Source organism: Mus caroli, chromosome 15, assembly GCF_900094665.2.
Source record: "Mus caroli chromosome 15, CAROLI_EIJ_v1.1, whole genome shotgun sequence".
In the NCBI taxonomy this organism is placed as follows: domain Eukaryota; kingdom Metazoa; phylum Chordata; class Mammalia; order Rodentia; family Muridae; genus Mus; species Mus caroli.
Window position 1 is genome coordinate 8,788,248 of NC_034584.1, and position 21,054 is coordinate 8,809,301.

General features: G+C 41.1%; 1 protein-coding gene across 2 annotated transcripts in view; it reads left to right on the top strand.

Annotated features, from left to right (window-relative positions):
• The window catches only part of Golph3 (golgi phosphoprotein 3), a 23,882-nt gene extending 6,081 nt beyond the window's left edge, over positions 1 to 17,801 (top strand). Inside the window, exons 2-4 of one of the 2 annotated variants that reach the window (XM_021183948.2) lie at positions 11,790 to 11,921; positions 15,222 to 15,336; positions 17,707 to 17,801. In XM_021183948.2, the coding sequence (XP_021039607.2) occupies positions 11,790 to 11,921; positions 15,222 to 15,336; positions 17,707 to 17,786 (327 nt within the window). In that variant the 3' untranslated portion in view covers positions 17,787 to 17,801. Of the gene's footprint in view, positions 1 to 11,789; positions 11,922 to 15,221; positions 15,337 to 15,459; positions 15,659 to 17,706 lie in introns of those variants that run through there. The other variant, XM_029469883.1, reaches the window with a different exon arrangement.
• Positions 17,802 to 21,054: the final 3,253 nt, after the last annotated feature.

The window sequence follows — 21,054 nt, forward strand, 5'->3', positions numbered from 1 at the left end:
AAAAACCAAAAAAAAAAAAAAAAAAAAAATTGCAACCTGTTAGCGTACTACAGTATTGCAATGTAACCTTGTGTATACACTACAGTATTATAATGTGGCATGCACTAACACACACACAGGTTTAAAAAAGAAGCAGAATATTTTTCTTGTTTCATAAACATTAGATTTACAGGGGAGATGTCCCAGGGGTGCTGGTAGAGGATCTCAGTTTGGGTAGCCAGAACTCTCATAAACTGGGTCTCATCAAGGCCCTTCTGTAATTCCAGTGCTCTTGAATCAGTATGGGTGCTGGAGACAGCAGAATTCCTGGAAGCTTCCAGGCTAACTAGCCTGGTGTGTGCTACAGTGAACAACAAAGACCCTGTCTCAAGGAGTCCAGTTGAAGATGGCTTGGTCGAAGATGGGAGGCTTGACTCCTGCAAGTTGTGCTCTGACTTACAATGAATAGTGTGTGTGTGTGTGTGTGTGTGTGTGTGTGTGTCTCCTGTATGATGAACAAACATACAAATAAATGTAGCAAAATCTGGGTGGTAGAAAGCAAGGGCTGAACTTTGAGGTTGGTTCTGTAATTGCACAAATTGGTACAGCCACATTCACACATGCGTACACATGCACACACGCATTCACACATGAGATAGAGCGATAGAGAATGGTAGAATCTTATTAGAATATTATTGTCCTTCATTTTAGTGTTTGGATGGTGCTGGGGATTTAACCCAGGCCTTGCACCCGCTAACCAAGCAGCACTCTAAGCCAAATTACATCCGTATGTAAAGTTAATTTATTCTTAATAAGTTGTATTTGGTTTACATGCTTTACTAGAGAAATTGTTCACTTGGTGTCAACAGATGTACTTTACAACTTTTGCTTCTACAATTGACTATCTCACCTTGACTCGTACCCCATGACTCAGTAAATATTCTAAGTAAATCATACACTCACTGAAGGTAACATTATTCCCAAGTGAATGAACACTGATTTTGGGGGGTGGTCTTGGAAAAAACTTCTTCCTTTCGTGTATAGAGAGGTGAGACATCCAGAATGTCCATCTTACATTCCACGAGGGAAGAGATAGTGGGGGTGGTGAAAACTGGTGGAGAGACCGAGGCTTCTTACATGTGTTTGCACTTAGATCACCTTAGAAACCATTTTTGGTTTCTGTGGTGGAAATCATATTTCACTTTGGTGTATTTGGCAATGAGGATGGCACCCAGGGCCTTGGCACCCTACCTACATGTCTGAACTACATCCCTTCCCTAGAAATTATTTTCTATGAAAGGGGGGCAGTGGGACATGCCTCTGACAACTTGGGAGGCTGAGGCAGGAGGACTGCTGATCCTTGGAGGAGGCCAGTCTGGACAACATAGCTCCTTTCTCAAAGAACAACTTTGTTGATGGAAATTTCATTTATAACAGAACTTGATTGAGACTCGTATGAATTCTAGAAAGTTACTAGTTAAAATTTTAGTAGTAATTTTGAGAGAGCATGGAAGATAACCTGTATCTGTCCATCCCTGGCTTTTTGAGAAGACTTGAGACTGAAGGGCTTACAGTCAGCTTTTGGTGGTTACTGCCCCCTTGGGATTCTTTTCCTGGTCAGGACTGAACTTGGGACCTTGTACCGGCTGTGGATTCTCTTTAAGTGTTCTACCTCTGAACGACCATCCTTGCCCTACCCTAGTTCCTCTTATTTCCTCCCTCCCTCCCTCCCTCCCTCCCAGATTTATTTTATTTGCAAGAGTGTTGCCTGAATGTATGCATGTAGCATGAGATGCCTGGAGCCCTTGGAGATCAAGGCATCCCAGGCTTCAGAGCCTCTAAAACCAGAGTTTTGTGGATGGTTAATGAGCCAGCATGTTGGTTCTAGGAACTAAACTTGAGTCTTCTGCAAAATCCGGTGCTCTTAGCTACTAATCCCCCAATCCCCTAGTTTCAGTTTCTTAAATACAATTGTTAAATAATTTTATACTATTTAAAACAAAAAACAGAAATTACATGAGTAGGATTTGCCAGTTTTTGAGATTAAACAAATTTAACTGGTAATTCGTATTTTCAGTTAATCAAAATATGTCATTCATGTATCAGTCCCTTTGCTAAGTGTTGAGGTTTCTAAGATTTTTAGCTTTTAAGGGACAATCAGTATACATAGGAGACAGTACTCCAGATGATTTGGAGTACTGTCTTCAGAGAAAGTACTCCAAATCAACTTCAGAGATACCAACTTCAGAGAAAAACAGAAGGTGTAGACTAGGGACTAGAAAAGAACCCTCAGATCAGGAGCCATGGGACTATTGTCCAGTTATATTTCTATTGCTGTGATTTAAACAAATAAACAACAACAACAAAACACCACTAAAGGCAATTTGAACAGGAAAGGATTTATTTCAGCTTATAGTTGTAGTCTGTCATGAAGGGAAGTCAAGATAGAAAATGTAGGCAGGCACTGAAGCAGAGCCCACAGGGATGCTGGCTTGTCCCTGGCTTGCTCAAGTTACTTTCTTATATATGCAAGACCACCTGCTGGAGACTGCATCACCCATAGTGGGATGGGTCCTTCCACATCAATCATCTATCAAGAAAATACCCTACAGGCTTGCATATAGGATAATTTTATGGGGACCTTTTCTCAATTTAGGTTCTCTCTTGTGGCTGTAATTCGTGTCAAATTGACAAACGTTTAACCAACACAAACTACCCATGATTTTGACTTGTAGCTTTGTCTTTTTTGACTCCTCCTTGGGAGAACTAGACTAAATGTTCTTGAATTCTTAGACCTCATTGTTTCCTGGTCAAAACAGACCTCTATTTGTGGTCTGTCTCATAACCTGTTATAGGACCTAAGGGCTAAAAAGGACTTAGGCTGAAAAAAATGCTGTTGGCTGGTACTTGATATCCCCTCTTCTTCACTCTCTTTTCAGTGCTGAGGGTCAAACTCTGGCCTTGAGCATACGAGGCAAGTGCTCTGCCACAGAGCCCAGCTTCCACTATTGCCGTAAGTTCCTGACCATCCTGGACATGATAATTTAGTGAATATTTGACTCAATCAGTTACTTACCTATGCCTTTTCGCTGAATCAATCTCTCTCTGTCTCTCTCTCTGTCTCTCTCTCTGTCTCTCTCTGTGTGTGTGTGTGTGTGTGTGTGTAAAAGTATCCCTCCTCCCCCTCTGTTTTTTGTAATCCCAGACCATCTGGGCTAGGAAATCTGGAAACCTCAAGTATTTTGGTTTCTTTTCCCTAGATGTAAGCCCAGAGTCTGTGGTTGTTTCCATCATTTCTCTTCTCTGGAATACTGTTCACTCTCTGGAGGTATCAGAAGTCCCAAACTTCAGAATCAGTGACTTCTATGGCAGCTGTGTTGTATAAAGTGATGGGTGTAGTTGGCAGGCAGTGAGTCTTATTTCCTTATGCCTTCTGTTTCCACAAGAGAAAGCTTGTGAGGAGCCTGGCCTCTTCTGACCCTTGTTGTAATCAGCTCTTCCTACAGGATCATCTTATTTCCTCTTTGTTTGGTGTTTTATTTTTTAGGGAAAGAAAATAATCTTTATTACTTTCCAAGGCCAGAATCTTCACAGAAGGTGGCTAGGGCAGGGTTCTACAACCTTTAAAAATTATTTAAGAAAATATCTTCTGTATTTATTTGTGTGTGGATGTGGGGGGGGGGGCTGTCTGGAGGTCAGAGGACAACTTGTGAGAGCTGGCTCTCCTTCCACCATGTGGTTTCTAGAGTTACTAGATCTTGGGGTAGCAAGTACTTTGACACACTGTTTATTATTGAGACAGGGTCTCCAGCACCCTTGGCTGCCCTCCAGCTCTGTGGCTGAGCATGTCCAGGAACTTATCATGATCCTTGTGCTTCTACTCCTAGAGTGCAGTGCCAGGTTGGGATTGCAGGCACTTCCACCATCCTTGGGTTATGTTTGTACATTTGGGATAGGCAAACTTCCCAGTTGAGCTAAATCCTAGCACTGGCCCACAGCCCTATAAAAGTATTCTTCATTAAAAAAGTAAATATATGTATGTATTTATGCATAGTGTAAATAACAGCAGTTAATGAAAAAAAGGCCATGTGTTTGAAACAGAGCAAGGGGGAGTGTATGGGATGGCTTGGAGGGAGGAAAAGGAAAGGGGGAAAGATGTAATTGTATTGTAAATTCTAAAATAATTTAAAGAATTAATGTAATTTTGTGTGTGTTGTGGGGAGGGTCATATGCATGTTATCTGGCTGGTGACCAAGCTCCCAGGATCCACTGTGCTGGGGTTATAGGCACACATGGCCATCCCTAGCCTTTATGCAGGTCCTAGATGATTGAACTCCAGTCCCGGTGCTTCACAGCAAGCAGTGCTACCCACTGAGCCACTCCCCAGTCCCCACATTCTACCCCCCACCCCCACCCCCAGTCCACCCCCCATTTCTAGTTTTAAAAACATCTTTACAATGCTGGGGATTGAACCCAGGGCATTAATATGCTAGGCAAGTCCCTGTCATGGAACTGCATCCTTAGCTCCTCTTCTATGTCTTATTTTGTAGCCCAGGCTGGTCCCAAACTTTTTGGTTCAAGTGATCCTTCTGTTTCAGGCTCTCAAGTGTCTTTACTTTTGGGCTCCAGATGCTCTGTGCTCCTGTACTTGGAGATATTTGAGCACAGTGAAGTACAGGCTGTGACTTAACAGACGTGAAACAAAGTTTTAGACAGGACACAACAGCTACGATGGAGATTATGTCTGGGATAAGGAACGTGAACATTTATTGGCACAAGAAGTTAAAAGCTGGGTTGATATTGGAAGCAGTTGTAGGTTTTAAAGACAATGTTATACAGAGAATTTTTAGAAGATGTGAGTGTAGAAAGTAGTGGAGAAACTAGAGAGAGCCAAGTCACTGGTCTTGGGATTACTAAAGTGTTTATAGTTTCTTTCTCTGTGTGCGTGCCTAGAGGCCACATTGCAACTTTGAAAATGGTCTCCGGGCGTCAGGTTTGTAAGCACCTGTACCCCTCACTGGCCTGAATTATTACAACTTGCAAAATGTGTTGCCAGCCCTAGATGAAGATTAAGCCATACTTATTTTTTGACCTGGATTTAAGTCTGTACTATATGCATATGATGCTTCAAAAGGTAAATTTAGGGCTGGAAAGATGGCTCAGCGGTTAAGAGCACTGACTGCTCTTCCAAAGGTCCTAAGTTCAAATCCCAGCAACCACATGGTGGCCCACAACCATCCATAATGAGATCTGACACCCTCTTCTGGTGTGTCTGAAGACAGCTACAGTGTACTTACATGTAATAAATAAATAAATAAATAAATCTTAAAAAAAGATAAATTAAAAAAATACGTAATTACTAAGATTTTACTGTCCCTATAATTATGGGAGAAATGGGGTAGACTTTGAGGCATGAGAATAGTAGAAATATGCCTTTTAGACAAAACACAAGGAGCCTGTATATTTAGGAAAGTGTAGACTACCAAAAAATAGGAACTGGAAACATGGCTCAGCAGTCAAGGGTGTTTGCTGCTTTTCCAGAGGACTGGAGTTAAGTTTCCAGCTCAACATTGCTTGTAACTCCAGTCCCAGGGCATACGACACCCTCTTCTAGCCTTCTCAGGTACCCGTGTACACACCCCCTACACCACTTAGGTCTTAAGTGTCTGGCAAGAGTGGATCCATGATAAAGACTCTTGGTGTGTGAGATACTACTTATTTCTTAGTGCTGGAAGAAATTAAAACCAATTTAACAAAAATGGAAGATTTAAAGTCCATAATCGACCTTACTCACTCAAAATTCTACTTGTGCAATTGTTTTATGCTAAGCATTGTGCTAAGGAAGACAGATGCATAAATAAACAAAGATGTGTGTACATCTATATAATTACAGATTGTGGTAACTATGCTGAAGTATGCTGAAGATAGTATTAGAGGACTGTGTGTGAGAATGACTGGGGACTGTGCACAGTGGAGTCCTTTCTAAGAAATGCTGTTTGGTGGGACCTGAGGATTGGGAAGAGCCAAGCTTGGTCATAGATGATAGCTTATATTCAAAGGTTTGTGTTGGCTTTGAGAAACAGAAAGGTGGTTCTTAGGTATATCATTTGCAAATGTTTTAGTGTTTCTAGTGTCTTTATCATGTTACTGATAGCATCTTAATTATTACCTTATAAGTTTGAATAACTAGTCTTTTTCTTGTTTTCTTGTTCCATTTTTCTCTCACATCTATACAGAAAAGTCTAACGTGAAGATAGCCAGTCAGTTGTTATTACTGCTAATACTTTCCTAACCTACTTTAAAAAGTGTTATATGTGAACACATACATATATGCATACTTATATAAAGATGAATTGGTTTTCCCTGTAGTCCTGGCTGTCCTAGAACTGTAGACCAGACTCGCCTTGAACTCAGAGATCTTTCCACCTGACTCTACCTCCCTAGTGCTGGCATTAAGGCTATGTGCCACCACTGCCTGGCTGATTTCCCCATTTTCTAATAATCTTTGCACTGGGATCGTTAAAAGATGTTTTTATTTATACCCCCTTCCTTACTAATACAACATTTATTCTCTTCTCTCTGTGGAACTTTGAGCTAGTTACTTCCCCACACTTTTGGGGGAGGGGGTTGTGTACAAAAGAAAAGAACATGCAGGGTAGGTAAGGCACAGAAGAGCCATGGGAGGTGGAAGTGAGATAGCTGCTTCTCTTGGTTAGGAGGAAGGCCAAGGCTGACACTAGGCAAAAGGACCTACTGTGTCTGAGAAATGAAGTCCAGATATGAGGAGTCAGTCCCCAACCAGCTCCAGAGCCCGCTACCTGACTGTGGCAGTCCTCATCCCAGTGAACTTGGCTGCTGTGTTTGATGGCCTTTGAAATGGTGCTGACTGGTTTGGAAGCTGTGGCTAGGGATGAGTCAAGTTGGAGGACATGAGGCTGTCAAGCTGTTGAAGCTCTTAAGTGTCTGGTCAGTCAGTTCAGTGCCACTGCAGACACCAAGGAGACTGTGGGGTGACCCCAGAGTAGGCTTGCATTTTAGGGGTGAGGGACCACAACAGGAGATCTGTTCCTAGGGCAGGGAAGAGGACTTCTTGTTTGAGTCTCATTTTGTAACTCTGGCTGACTTGGAACTTGTTATATAGGCTAGGCTGGCTCAGAGTCGTGGAGAGCCACCTTACTCTGACGTCATAATGCTGTAATTAAAGAAATATGCCCAGCACCTGGCCCTTAGTTTTGAGTGTGTGTGTGTGTGTGTTGTATACATTGAGTGCAGGTACCTTTGCGAGGCTACAGGAGTTGGCTACTTTTGGAACTGGAGTTATAGGCAGTTGTGAGTGGGATCAAGCTCAAGTCCTCCTAAAACCTGGTTCCTAGAAACTTACTATATTCAGTAAGTTGTTATATGCGTACAGTAAGTAAAAGTGATTCAATGTCAAAAAGTTTGGCAAACGCTGAATTATTTTTATTTATTTTTAGGTTGGTTCTGGGTGTTTGTTTTGTTTTACTGTGACAAGATCAGTGTCTTTGTACATACATTTTTCTATGCATAGTATTCTGGAATGTAACTTAAGGTGTATAGAACTGTGTCAGAGAACTTGAATTTCTTTTTCTTTCTGTCCCCACCTCACCTTGTTTACAATTGAGAGGCTCTCACTGTGTTACTGTGCAGCCCTGAATGGCCTATAATTTTCTATGTAGACCAGGTTGGCCTTGAGCTCTTGGCTTGCCTCTGCCTCCCAAGTGCTGGGATTAGGAAATGTACATTGAAAAATAGAAACCTTAGTGCTGGAGAGATGGTTAGCACTTGCTGCTTTTTCAGAGGACCTAGGTTAGGTTCCCAGCATAGGTTCCCACACAGTCATTCATAACCATCTATATCGCCAGTTCCAGGACATTCAGTGCCCTCTTCTGGCCTCATCAGGCATGAGGCACACATGGTGCAGACATACATGTACCTGCAGGTGAAAACTCTCATATACATATAAAAATTAAATATTTACAATACAAACCTGTATGTATTTTTTCATATTATTTTGAATTCAGGTCTTATTTCATTTATTATATTTTTATATTATGTAAATTACGGATCAAGGACATTTTTTTCCATTTTGTATGTATTTGTATAATACATGAAATGTCTTAGAACATCTGGTTGTTATATCCTTTGACTAAGTAGACTAGACCTTCAGAATGTATTTACACTGTATTTCATTGTGAGTGGCCAACTCAAGTTCCTTCATTTTAAGTAAGAGGTCTGGACTACATAGTGTGGCTCTTCACCCTCATGGTGAATCCTTCTTCTTGTTGGCACTTTTGAGAGCTTCTTTTCCCATTCAAGTCAAGCCACTTGATAAGAGGAAAGAAAGCAGGCAGTTGGAGATCCATACAAAGTGATGGTCGTTGCTGAGAAAAACCGGGGTGGAGGTTTTCCTAGATGTAGTCTTGTCTCCTAATGTTGTCCTTGAAACTGCCCATGGTGATGGTGATTGTGTCCCCTTGCTTCATCTGTTACTGTACAGTTCTTTCTGCTGTACTCTTTGACTGAATGGGAAAGACAGTTTATTTCCCTTGAGTTTTATGCAACATTATGAGGTCTGCCCTGAAGATTGACAGTTTGTTTTGGCCAGGACCCACAGTAGCAGAGGATCGATCTGCATCGGATGCTGCAGTCGCATTAGCCTAGCAGCTGGCGATCTGTTAGAAAGGTTGCTGCCTATCAGGGAACTAGTAGTCTTTACAGGCGACTAGAGAGTGCCCTGAGCTGTGTATGCTGGCACTGCAGTGCGTCCCCTGACCAGGACAGCAGATTAGGGTCTCTGGCTCTCTGGCTCTGTTGTTTTGGGTGATTGTGGACCCATGAATCCATGTCTGGATTCTTGTTTGTTGGGGATAGTACTTAATCTGCTTGATTTTGGAATGTCTGCACTTCCCGATAAAACTTTTTAGAACATAGGGACTTTTTTTTTTCTTGTTAAATCACACTTTTGAAATAATGCCTCAGATTGTTTGTTCTGTGGTGGTCTTCTGCTCTAAGGTTGGGGTTGTCTCATACGCTGTGAGTGAGGTGAGGGACACTATCTTAGAGCCACTGGTTCTTCTGGCTTGGTTTGCTTCCCTGGATGTATCATTGATTCTTTATTCTCTCAGAGCTGTGTATGCAAACACAACTAGTTAGTTCTACCTCTTGAACTAAAACTGTAGCTGCTTGGTACTGCCAGTTTTTTATTAGTCTTTCCCATAGACTTTAGCTACCTTATTAAAAGTGGCTGACTGGCTTTGTTAGATAGGAAAGACTTGTTGGGACACACATCCTGTGAGTATGTACTCCTCCAGTAGGCTCTTGGAATTGTTCTTGAGAGAAACAAGGCCAACGTTTTCTCTACCTCCTGACTGAGCACTTCTCTGCTAACTTGTCTATGCCATATTGTGTCATGGATTCACTGGAGAACCAGGCTGACTGAGGTGGATTATAGTCGTTTGCTACAGTCCTGGTCCACTTGGCCTCAATCCCATATGGCATTGTTTTGTTTTGTTTTTAAAGATTTATTTATTATATGTAAGAACACTGTAGCTGTTTTCAGACACACCAGAAGAGGGCATCTAATCTCATTACAGATGGTTGTGAGCCACTGTGTGGTTGCTGGGATTTGGACTCAGGACCTCCGGTAGAGCAGTCAGTGCTCTTAACCGCTGAGCCATCTCTCCAGCCCCCAATGTGGCATTGTTATCTGGTCAGTTATATCACCCCCTTCCCTTGTTCTCTTGGATCAGTTTTACTCAACCTAAAAACAAAACAAAACAGCGATGACGACAACAACAGCAACAACTTCTGATAATTCCTGATCATGCTTTTGTACATTCATGATAGGAGTTTTACTAGGAGGTTATCAAAACACTGGGCTACACTGGGCTACTCTGTTGCTTGCAGTTCTCTTGGCTTCATCCATCTTGTCTTTTCTGATAAGTCCCAGAAACCTTGGCACAGAATTGTTTCTTTTTTTTCTTTCTTTTTTTCCTCATCTATTTTCCACATGAGTTATCCAGTTTTTCATTAAATGTAACTCAACTCCGTAGTAAAGACCTTGTTTTGCTGACACATCTCTGGTTGACTCATAACATGAGAATAGGTGGGACAGTATTTAGCCCTCTTCTGTACGTCATCAAAGGTAAACTGCTAAAATCTGCCCAGCTAGACAGAGTTTCAGACTTGTATGTTAACCATACCCATTTTACTTTATGAAGTGTATATTTACTTTATGAAACATTTTGGTGTTTCGAATAGGAAACCCATTTGTGTGTTCAGGTCCCTGAGAAACACACAGCTGTAACATAATTTCATGTGGAATCAATTCTGGAATTAATTCCCTTGCTTCCTAAGTCTTTAATTGCTCCAGATCTTTATTTTCCTCTATTATTACTATTGTTTTTTTTTTTTTTTCTTGTTTGGTTTTTTAAAAAGATTTTATTTATTTTATGTATATGAGTACACTGTAGCTGTCTTCAGACACACCAGAAGAGGGCATCCAAACTCATTGCAGATGGTTGTGAGCCACCATGTGGTTGCTGGGAATTGAACTCAGGACCTCAGGACCCAGGAAGAAGAGTCAATGCTCTGACCACTGAGCCATCTCTCCAGCCCTCTACTATTACTGGTTTTAATAAACGTTGTTTAGTCCGACAATCTTTTCATTTTAGCAAATCTCAAAACTAGTCTGCTTCCTTGATTTCACATTGAAATTGGCCTTTTTGATAAATATGAAATCTTTTAAAAAACTTTTTAGACTTGTTTTTAGGTCTCTCTGTTATGTACCTCTGGTTATCCTGGATCTCACTGTGTAAACCATGCATATAGATCACAGAGATCTACTTGCCTCTGCCTCTTGAGTGCTGGAATTAATAACCAGGCCTGACAATACTGTAGTTTTGTTTATCCCCTTTAGTTTTCTTTATCTAAATGCTCTCCCAACAAAAGTGGTATTTTGAACTAGAGGAGGATCCAGATTTGATTTCCAGCACCCACATGGCAGCTCACAACTGTCCGTAACTACACACACACACACACACACACACACACACACACACACACACTATGTATGCAAAACACCAACCAATGCACATAAAATAAAAATAAATTATTTTTAAAACTGTTATCACTTTAAAGTTCTTGCATGATTAGTGAAGTTCCATGACCTCTGATGGTCAGCCATCCTCTTAAATATGGGCTCATCCCATTGACTTGAAGCCTTCCCTGTGTATTCCAGGCTGGCTTGAATGCTGGAGGTATGAGCCACCATGCCTGGACTGTATTTTTATTTATTTAAAATTGTTAGTTTATTTTGTATATATGGGTGTTTTGTTTCTATGTATTCCTTAACTATGTGTATGCCTGGTGCCCAAGGAGCCCAGAAGAGGGCATTGGATCCTGGGATCTGCAGTTACAGTTTTCAGCTACCATGTGGGTGCTAGGCACTCCCGTTTAATGTAAGGGCAGTAAGTACTCTTAATCTCTGAGCCATCTCTCCAGCCCTGTCCTTGAACTCTTGCGCCATTAGAATGCCCCCATATTTATTCCCAGTGCTAGAATTACAGGTATGTACTACTGTCCCAGCTTGACCTCTGAGGTTTGTTGTTTATCCATATGTAAGATACCTGGTAAAAGGATGACCCTTCCCAGATCCTACATTAACAACATACTAATTGTGCATTTTAGTGTTTTGTTGTAAGAAGACATATGTGGCTTTAGCTAAAGAGATTTCTACTTTTGACTCAAGGTAAATTAGCTGTTTTGTTTTCTTTGTTCTTTTTAAATAGGGTTACACATCATTTTGGAATGACTGTATATCATCTGGATTACGTGGCTGTATGTTAATTGAATTAGCTTTGAGAGGAAGGTTACAGTTAGAGGCTTGTGGAATGAGAAGAAAAAGTCTTTTGACAAGAAAGGTAAGAGGACTTCTAAATAATACCCTCTTTACAAGAATTGTTTTCTGTTTCAGTGGTGACTGTTTCTAATAGCTTTATACTATTTAAATAGTTTAAAATTGTCCTTATTGGACTGCATTCTTGGTTTTTCTGGGTTTTGCATATGCAGCGCGATGCTCCTCACTGTCAGGGTTGATGACCACTGTACCTTAGGGAGATGCCCAGTGTTCATTGTTTCTGAAAAAGACCTCGATAGGACTTTTAAAAATCTGAGAGTTTTGTAGAACTGAATTACTCAGGCCATTACTCTTTTTGTAAAGCTGTGACTGATCTTTATGTCTCTTGCCATGGTGAAGGTGGGTACTTCTGTGGCAGATCAGAATATAGATGCTGGTGTGTGGGTTTTTAACTTCAGACTCAGTTATTCACTCTTCTGGTCTGTTTTTTTTTATGCTTTGGACATGGTATTCAAAACCATTTTTTCTTTTGTAGTTATATTTGTAAATCTAAAAGATAGGCCAGAACCTTGTTGTTGTTATTTAGTTTTTAGTTTAGTTGTTTGTTTTTTTGTTTTTGTTTTAAGACATTCTTTGCTTTTTAACCAAGGCTGACCTGGAGCTCACTAGCACATGTTGGTTTTGATCTAGAGCTCCTCCCACCTGCACCTCCAGAGCTCTAAGATGACAAGCCTATGCCTTCATTTCTTATTCTGAACACTGGACTGTAAAACCAGAGTGATCATTTATTTTATAAGAAGGAAAGCCATTACTGTGTTAATGAAAAGAAATAATGTAGGAAGTAATAGAACTTCTAAATAATAGAAGTGGCTGATTGTGGTCAGAGAAAATTTGTTTCCTAGCCATATGGGCTTATTAACGTCACTCTAGTTCTGAGTGACGTAGGTAATGTTGGAAGAATATTCTATGTGATTTAATAAGTTAAGTTTTAAACGTATTGTTGGTTCAGTTAAGATAGTCCATATAGTTAGAAGACTAAATGTAGCTGTTTTCCTTGTTCTTTAGCTTTCTTCATAGAAGCCAACTATTGCGCTGTTTGGGGTTTTTTGAAGATAAATTCTTTCTATGTAGTTCCATATGACCTGGAGCTTGATAACTATACTGCACTGGCCTCAAACTCAGAGATCCTCCTGCCTTTGCCTCCTGAGTGCTGTGATTAAAGGCGCACACCACCACTTTGGGCTGTCTTCAGTTCATTTTAAAGCCATCTTAACAAATGACCCCAGCCTTAGTGTTTTTCCCTTTGGAGGCCAGTTAGGAGGTGTACTAGGTTATGTTTTCTTGATGGCTCGAAGGGAGAGTCTGTCTGCAGCCTCTTACCTTTTAGTTATTTTATTCTTGCTCCTTAGCTTCTGTCCACATCTGTCCACATGTCCTTATAGCCTGCCTCGTGCCACATAACACCTTGGGCCTCACATAAAAGATTGCTGTTACCACAGTGTTTCTTGTTTTATGATTCTAATGTTTTCTGTTAAACCCCTGAGGCCTTTTTGAAATTCTTTTATCTATATAATGCAGTTCCTCAGAGGTCTTGTTTTATCTTCTTTTCATCCCTTCTGTGTTGGAGATAGCAAGAATTTATTGAAGCAGAGCATATGTATTTGGAAGCCACACATTTTTGAAATTGTTAAAGGAATTAGCACTTGCTTGAATCTTGTACTAGTTTTGAGCAGGAACAATGGAGAGCTCAGTGTGCAGCCAGGGCTGAAAGGGGCCAAAGGGTTGCACTCAGGCGCTTAGAGACTCACAGCGCCTGGAGACGGTGAGGCCAGGCAGCACCCCAGTATGGGGTACAGAGGCCTCATGAGGCTCCATCCCTAGCTGAGGGGCAACTGATGGCTGCTGGGGGAGGTTGGGTATGTGTGGCCACTGGTTGGCTGCCTGCACTCTGATGGATGGCCTCACATGGGCAGCACTTGTAAGAGGCAGTGGTTGTTAAGTGTGTGGGGACATGGAGGTGAGACGAGAACTGTCAGGAAGAAGGGAATGTGGAGAATTTGGGTTGGATATAAACAAGTTACATTATATCTAGGCTATGAAATTATCAAAGAATTAATGAAAGTATTCTTAAAACATTAAAAAAGTTCAAGGCCTCTAGACAGGAGACCAATTATACAAGAGAAAGACGGTCAGACTTGTAGACTAAAATCATGGCAAGGATAATGGAGGAAATGCCAGGTGAGAAAGGCTTAGAGCAGAACTTAGGTGTAGTCAAGGTGTGTGAGGGAGGTGGAGGGTGAGGCAGATACTGGTCACGTGGAGAGAGGGAAGGGGTGGAAGGGAGAGGCAGGTCCCATGGCCACACCACAGACACAAGATTCATTTTCCTGAAGATCTTTTTCTCTCCCATAAACCCTGGTCTAACTAATCACCATGGAGGGAATGTTCTGAATGGTGTTTCTGAATCTGTACTGCCCAGTATAGTAATCATATTACTTTTATAAATAAGCTGTGCTGTAAAACACCCTGGGTTTTTAAAAACTATATTGGTAGAACCTGAAAAGGGCGACCATGAGCTACTGAGTGCGTGCTGGGAACAAACCTGACTCCTGGGAGAGCAGCCAGCATGCTTAACTCCTGAGCTTTCACTCAGTATAGGTTTTAATTACAGATTTAGAGTCTGTCCAACCCCATCCCTGTATCTCTGATCCTCTTGGTGCTAGAGGTTGAGTAATTTTACATAGTCAAACCTGTTGATGGTTTCATTAAGGCTTCTGCTAGCGGTGGCAGTTTAAAAAGTCTTTGTTGTTTCTAAAACTATATTCCCCTTCATATCTTTTATTGAGCATAAACTCAAGGGAGCCAGCTGGAAACAGGATTTCTCTGTGTAGGCCTGGCTGCCCTGGAACTCACTCTGTAGACCAGGCTGTAGATCTGCCTGCCTCTGCCTCCTGAGAGCTAGGACTAAAGGTATGCACTACCATGCCTGACTCAGGGGGAGCTATCTCTTACCTATCTATCTATCTATCTATCTATCTATCTATCTATCTATCTACCTACCTACCTACCTACCTACCTATCTCTATTTATTTATTTTGGCAAAGTTTTCTTAGTAACAATTATTGAGAACATTGGTGTTTTTTTTTTTTAATTATATGAAATGCCTTTAGTATGTTGAATTCTTCCATATTGTTGGGTCTTTCTTTGTCCAAGACTTTAAAAATGTATGAATTTCTATATTAAATACCTCTCACAGTTAAGCATCAAATGACATTATAGTAAGTGTAGTTTCTAAGCATGAGATGTTTGCATTGATTTTCATGTAGTGGTACTAGTGGATCATTTCTGACCAATTGTGTTTCAGGTGATTTGTAAATCGGATGCTCCAACAGGGGATGTTCTTCTTGATGAAGCTCTAAAGCATGTTAAGGAGACTCAGCCTCCAGAGACAGTCCAGAACTGGATTGAGTTACTTAGTGGTAAGCTGATGTATTAAAAAGTAAACATTGAGTTGTGTTTAGAGAAGTTTGTATAGTTACCTATAGAAATGTGGTGATGATGGTAGGGATGATAAGTTTTTAACAATTTATCTCTGTTTACAGGAGAGAACAGATACTGAATAAAATGGATATTCTTTCTTCAAGCTCTCATGTTTGTTTGTTTGTTTGTTTTGAGTCACTACGTGGCCCTGACTGAACTCCAACTCAGACCTACCTGCCTTTTCCTTCTAGGTGCTGGAATTAAAGACCTGCACCACCGTGCCTGTCTTCAGTCATACCTTATCTAAATTAATTGATACCGTTTACTCTGTTCAGAGTGGGCCGTGCTGTGAGGATGTCTTCATAAACTATAAACTCTCTTGACGTTATGTTTTGTACCCCAGTGGGTCATTTGGCTTATCCAGTCTGGTGGTCAGTGTCTTAATCACCTGATTTCCTCATACACCCCAAATGGCCTCAGTAAGGGGTTCGGTTGATAAGTTAACTAGTTAACATTGCATAGCTGCTGATTGACTAAATCTTACTAGTGTGAGTATTGACTGAACTTGGTTTCAACTTGAGTTGCTGTTGTATTCTCCTTTTTAAAAATTTATTATTTATTTATTTAATGTATATGAATACACTATAGCACTCTTCAGACACACTAGAAGAGGACATCGAATCCCATTACAGATGGTTGTGAGCCACCATGTGGTTGCTGGGAATTGAACTCAGGACCTCTGGAAGAGCAGTCAGTTCTTAACCACTGAGCCATCTCTTCAGCCCTGTTGTATTCATCTTATTGGAGTGAACATTGAAGAGATATGACTGACATTTATGTTTTCTCCCAAAGTATTGAAGTGTACAGTAACATATCCATTGGATTGGGCCAGAATTCATTAGGCAAGTATTTAGAAATATCCTATACGGTTGGCTACAAATGCCAAAAATTTTTTTTTAGCACATACTATTGTTAGGTCTGTGTTAGGAGTGAGTTATCATGGTGTCATGAAAGAAGGGGATCCAGCTTAGGAGGAGAAAACAGAGTGCATGCTATGCTAGTGTGGGAGTTCTGTTGGAGCTTAGTGAAGGACCATACAGAAGGCCTGGCATTGATTCCCAGTCCTGGGAAGGAGAAAAGGGAGACAGTGACCCGTTTCCTATTGAGCAGACATTGCCAGTTAATAACAGATTTTTATCAGGGAGTCTTGGTTGTGGCAGGGGCTGTGGTGATCGTGACCTGGCATGGGAAGAGGACCATCAATATGCAAGAGTCACTTCTCTCCTTCCACCATGGGAGCCCATCCGTCAGGCTGCTTTCCCATCCTTTAGGAGATTTTAAGTATATAGGACTGTGGCCAACTTGGAGGTTAAAGTATCTTTTTCTCTTTTTTCTTTTCTCTTAAATTTTAGTTGTTTTCAAACTGTCTTCAGTAAGGATCTAGAGTGTACAAAGCTCTGGATTGGACTCCTGTCCTGCACTGTAGCTATGTCATCAGCAGAAAGTATGTGGTGGACTGTCTGAGTGCTAGTGCTACATGGTATTGACACAGGTGCTATGAACTTAATAGAGATACTTGCAGCTTGAAGGGGTCTCAAACCTAAGTGTGCTTAATAATCTAATATTTATGGTTCTGAAGTTTTGGTAGTTCAGAAAAAACTGAGGACATGTTTAGAAATTGAAGGAGGAAGTAGACCTCGGATTAAACTTTTAACAGGCAACAGTGCACACACACAGAAGGAAATGGACCTTTTTAGAAGGGTTAGGAAGGGCCAGTGAGAAGGCTCAGCAGACCAGGCACTTGCCTTACCTCAGCTTGGTTACCTGAGTTCAGTAGATGGCGGAGATGTTGTCTAGAGTGTGAGCCCTGTCCTGGCTGACAGATTGTTGGGACACAGTTGTGTTGTACTGTAGTTCTGTGAAAATGCAGGTGTATTCAGACAGTAATACCTAATGAGTTAGTATTGCTAGGGGATAGTACATTAGTAACTTACAGATTAGTATATGCACAGTTAATTGTAGAATTATAGGGTAGATTTTAGAATAAGTAGTTTTATAAATGTGGCTATCCTCCGAAGATGTATTAGTTGTCAGCTAATGCATCTTATCTGGTTCTAGCTCGGGGTTGTTTGCCTTCCTGACAGTGACGGGAAGCAGTAAACCCAGACCCCACACTATCAGAGGATGGAGTAGGCACTGTGGGAGACAATGGACGGGACAGTTGAAAGTTGGAAGTCATTATGCTATGCACTTGTGCTGTTTCTCCTGTTCTGGAAGTCTAGATGTAACTTGTGAGCCCCATCCCCTATAATGTCCTTATACATAGCTCTTGATATTAAATCATTTCTAATGCCTCATTTTGTTCTTAGGGCCACATTCCAATTTTATTCTAGCCAGTAAATTATATTATGAAGGCTTCTCTCACTTAATTGTAAGTCCTACAGGATAAGTAATAAATCTTAAGATGTTTCTATTCTTGGTCCTCTGATCTCTAAGAACACACTACCTTATCAAGTAACTTGCTTTTGTGTCCTTGTGTATGCGCACTTGCTCACATACTCACACATGCTCACCACCACTGATATTTTATTTAAATGCTTCCTCAAATACTTAAATAGCCTTAATTATGAGTAATACATAGTACCAACCTTTTATCATATACTTTAATTTCTTTTCCAAAGTAAACTGTAAAGTTCTAATGGTTGCTCCACAGGCCAATGAAATGCTTCATAGGGTAAAGGCACTTGCTAACAGGCATGCGGACCTCAATGTTAAGTTTGAGTCCACATGATGGAAAAAAAGAACTGACTTCTGCAAGTTGCCCTCTGACCTGCACACTTGTAGCATGAGTCACATACATGTACACACACATACATACAAAATATTGTAATGAAAAACTGCCTCAGTTAATTTATTCCTTATAAATAATAGCTCCCTCTTGTTTCTTCGTTTTGTGCACATTTCCTTTAAGTTCTGTAGGTGTTACACTAGCTCTCTTCAAAATCCTTGTCGCTGGCTTTCTCATCTTTGCTATCCTTGTTCATGGCTGGTTTGATTGGCTGTTTCCATTCCCCATTAGTTTGGGGGCACATTTTCTTCTTTGCAAATCTAGTGTGTTTTGTTGCTATTACTGTCTTAATTGAATACTCAGCATTGTGAATATTATATTAAGTGCTGAACCTTGAAGTCTTTGTCTAAAGAGTGTTGAAATTTTAGTGTGCCTGCCCAGCATATGGAGGTCCAGAGCTCAACTTCAGTATTGTCTGCCTTCCTCCTTGCGGGAAAAAGTATTGGCTTTTGCTTCGGTAGGTAGACACTTGAGTTATTTGTGGATCAGCATGCTTGAAAGCTTGGATAGAGTAGTTTTCACTTGAGACTCGTTCAGCCTTGTTTTTAAAATGCGCTCTTTCTAGATCCCCTCATGTCCCAGGTGCTCAGTAAGTCCCAAGCTAGTTGGCATTCAGGTTTTCCTTGCCTCTCTAAAAACTCTTGGCATTGTCCAGTTTTTTAATTGGATGTTTTCTTTGTTTACATTTCAAATGTTATCCCCTTTCCCTGTCTCCCCTCCGCAAACTCCTATCCCCTCCCCTCTTCCCCTGCTTCTATGAGGGTGCTCCTCCACCTACCCACTCCCACCTCACTAACCTGGCATTCCCCTACACTGGGGCATTCAGCCTTCACAGGACCAAGGGCCTCTCTTCCCATTGATGCCAGATAAAGCCATCCTCTGCTACATATGTGGCTGGAGCCATGGGCCCCTCCATGAGTACTATTTGGTTGGTGGTTTAGTCCCTGGGAGCTCAGGGGTGTCCGGTTGATTGATATTATTGTTCTTATGGGGTTGCATACCCCCTCAGCTCCTTCAATCCTTTACCTAACTCCTCCACTGGGGTCCCCGTGCTCAGTCCAGTGGTTGGCTGCGAGCATTCTCATATGTATTTGTCAGGCTCTGAGTCTCTCAGGAGACAGCTATATCAGGCTCCTGTCAGCAAGCACTTCTTGGAAGACATCCTCAATTGTGTCTGTGTATGGGATGGATCCCCAGATGGGGCAGTCTCTGGATGGCCTTTCCTTCAGCCTTTGCTCCACTCTTTGTCCCCATATTTCTTTTAGACAGGAGCAATTCTGAGTTAAAAATTTGGAGATTAGTGGTTAAGGTTCTCCCTCCCCTTTGTTGGGCATTTCAGCTAATTTCTTCCCCATTGGGTCCTAGGAGCCTCTTCCTTTCCTGGCATCTGGGACTTTCTGGTGGCTTCCCCAAGCATTGTCCAGTTTTTTTGATATTTGTCTTTTTGCTTAGCTTTGCAGTTTCTCACTTTACCTTGTGTGTTTAGTATTCTGGGATTTGAGAATACTGTGCAGGTCTCTAGACCTCCAGTTTTCTGCCTTGCACCTTTCAGCTACTTCAGTTCTTGATCTCTGATCTCAGACTTGGGCAGGGTGAATGAGCCAAGGGTGACTGCTGTGCTGTGCTTGGAATTGTCTCTGCTCCCTAGGATAGGCGTCCATTCTGGGGGTCAATAGATTTTGCCTGAGCATCATAGTTTTAGAATTCTTCATGACCAGTATCTAAAAACAGTCACTTTTAATTCTTATTTTTTTTCTCATATTTCTAACAATAGTGAGGATTTTTGCTGTCTAGAATAGTCTTTGTTTTTTTTTTTTTTTTTNTATTATATGTAAGTACACTGTAGCTGTCTTCAGACACTCCAGAAGAGGGAGTCAGATCTCATTATGGATGGTTGTGAGCTACCATGTGGTTGCTGGGATTTGAACTCTGGACCTTCGGAAGAGCAGTCGGGTGCTCTTACCCACTGAGCCATCTCACCAGCCCTAGTCTTTTTGTTTTATGTCTTTGAGTGCTCCTGAGTGAATGTATGTGTACCTTGTGCCTGCAAAGGCCAGTGGGCATTGTTTCCCCTTGGAAATTGGAGTTGTAGGTGGCTGGGAGGCACCTGATGTGGGTCCTGGGAATTGAACTCTGGTCCTCTGCATGAGCATCATGTACTCTCAACCCACTGAGCTCCTGTTGAGGATATTCTTTACTGTTGATGATACAAGTTAAATGGTTTCTGTGGCCGTCTGAACAGTAACATATTCCAGGGTGCCACAGACCACTAGTTCTTCCTGGATAATAGCAGTGTTCTGTGCTATCTAGTGAGGAATTAATACTTAAAATAATACTTAAAATGTAGCTTGTAAAAGTGAGGAACTGAAAATTTAGTACATTTTAAATTTATATTGCTCCATGTTACTGGGTTCAGTAATTCTGCTTAAGGTTGATTCTCTTAGTGTTCCAAACATCAGCCTTAAGAGCCTTTACACTGACTAACGGTGCTTGTGGTTAATCTCCAACATGCTCTAGTTTACAAAAGTACTTTGGGTTTTTTTTTTTTTTCTAAATTGCAAATAGAGTTGTCATTGGTGATTATTTGGAAATACAATTAAACTTGTTACATATAATCTGAAAGATACTAAAGTTATTGATACTATTATCTGATACTAAATTTTTTAAAGGGAAATAAATGATTTTAATGGAAAATGCTTAGTTTAATTAAATTTTTATCTCAAAAAGAAGTGTTTATAGATGCCAAACTTAAGAACTGTGAAAATAGCCGGGCGTGGTGGCGCACACCTTTAATCCCAGCACTCGGGAGGCAGAGGCAGGCGGATTTCTGAGTTCGAGGCCAGCCTGGTCTACAAAGTGAGTTCCAGGA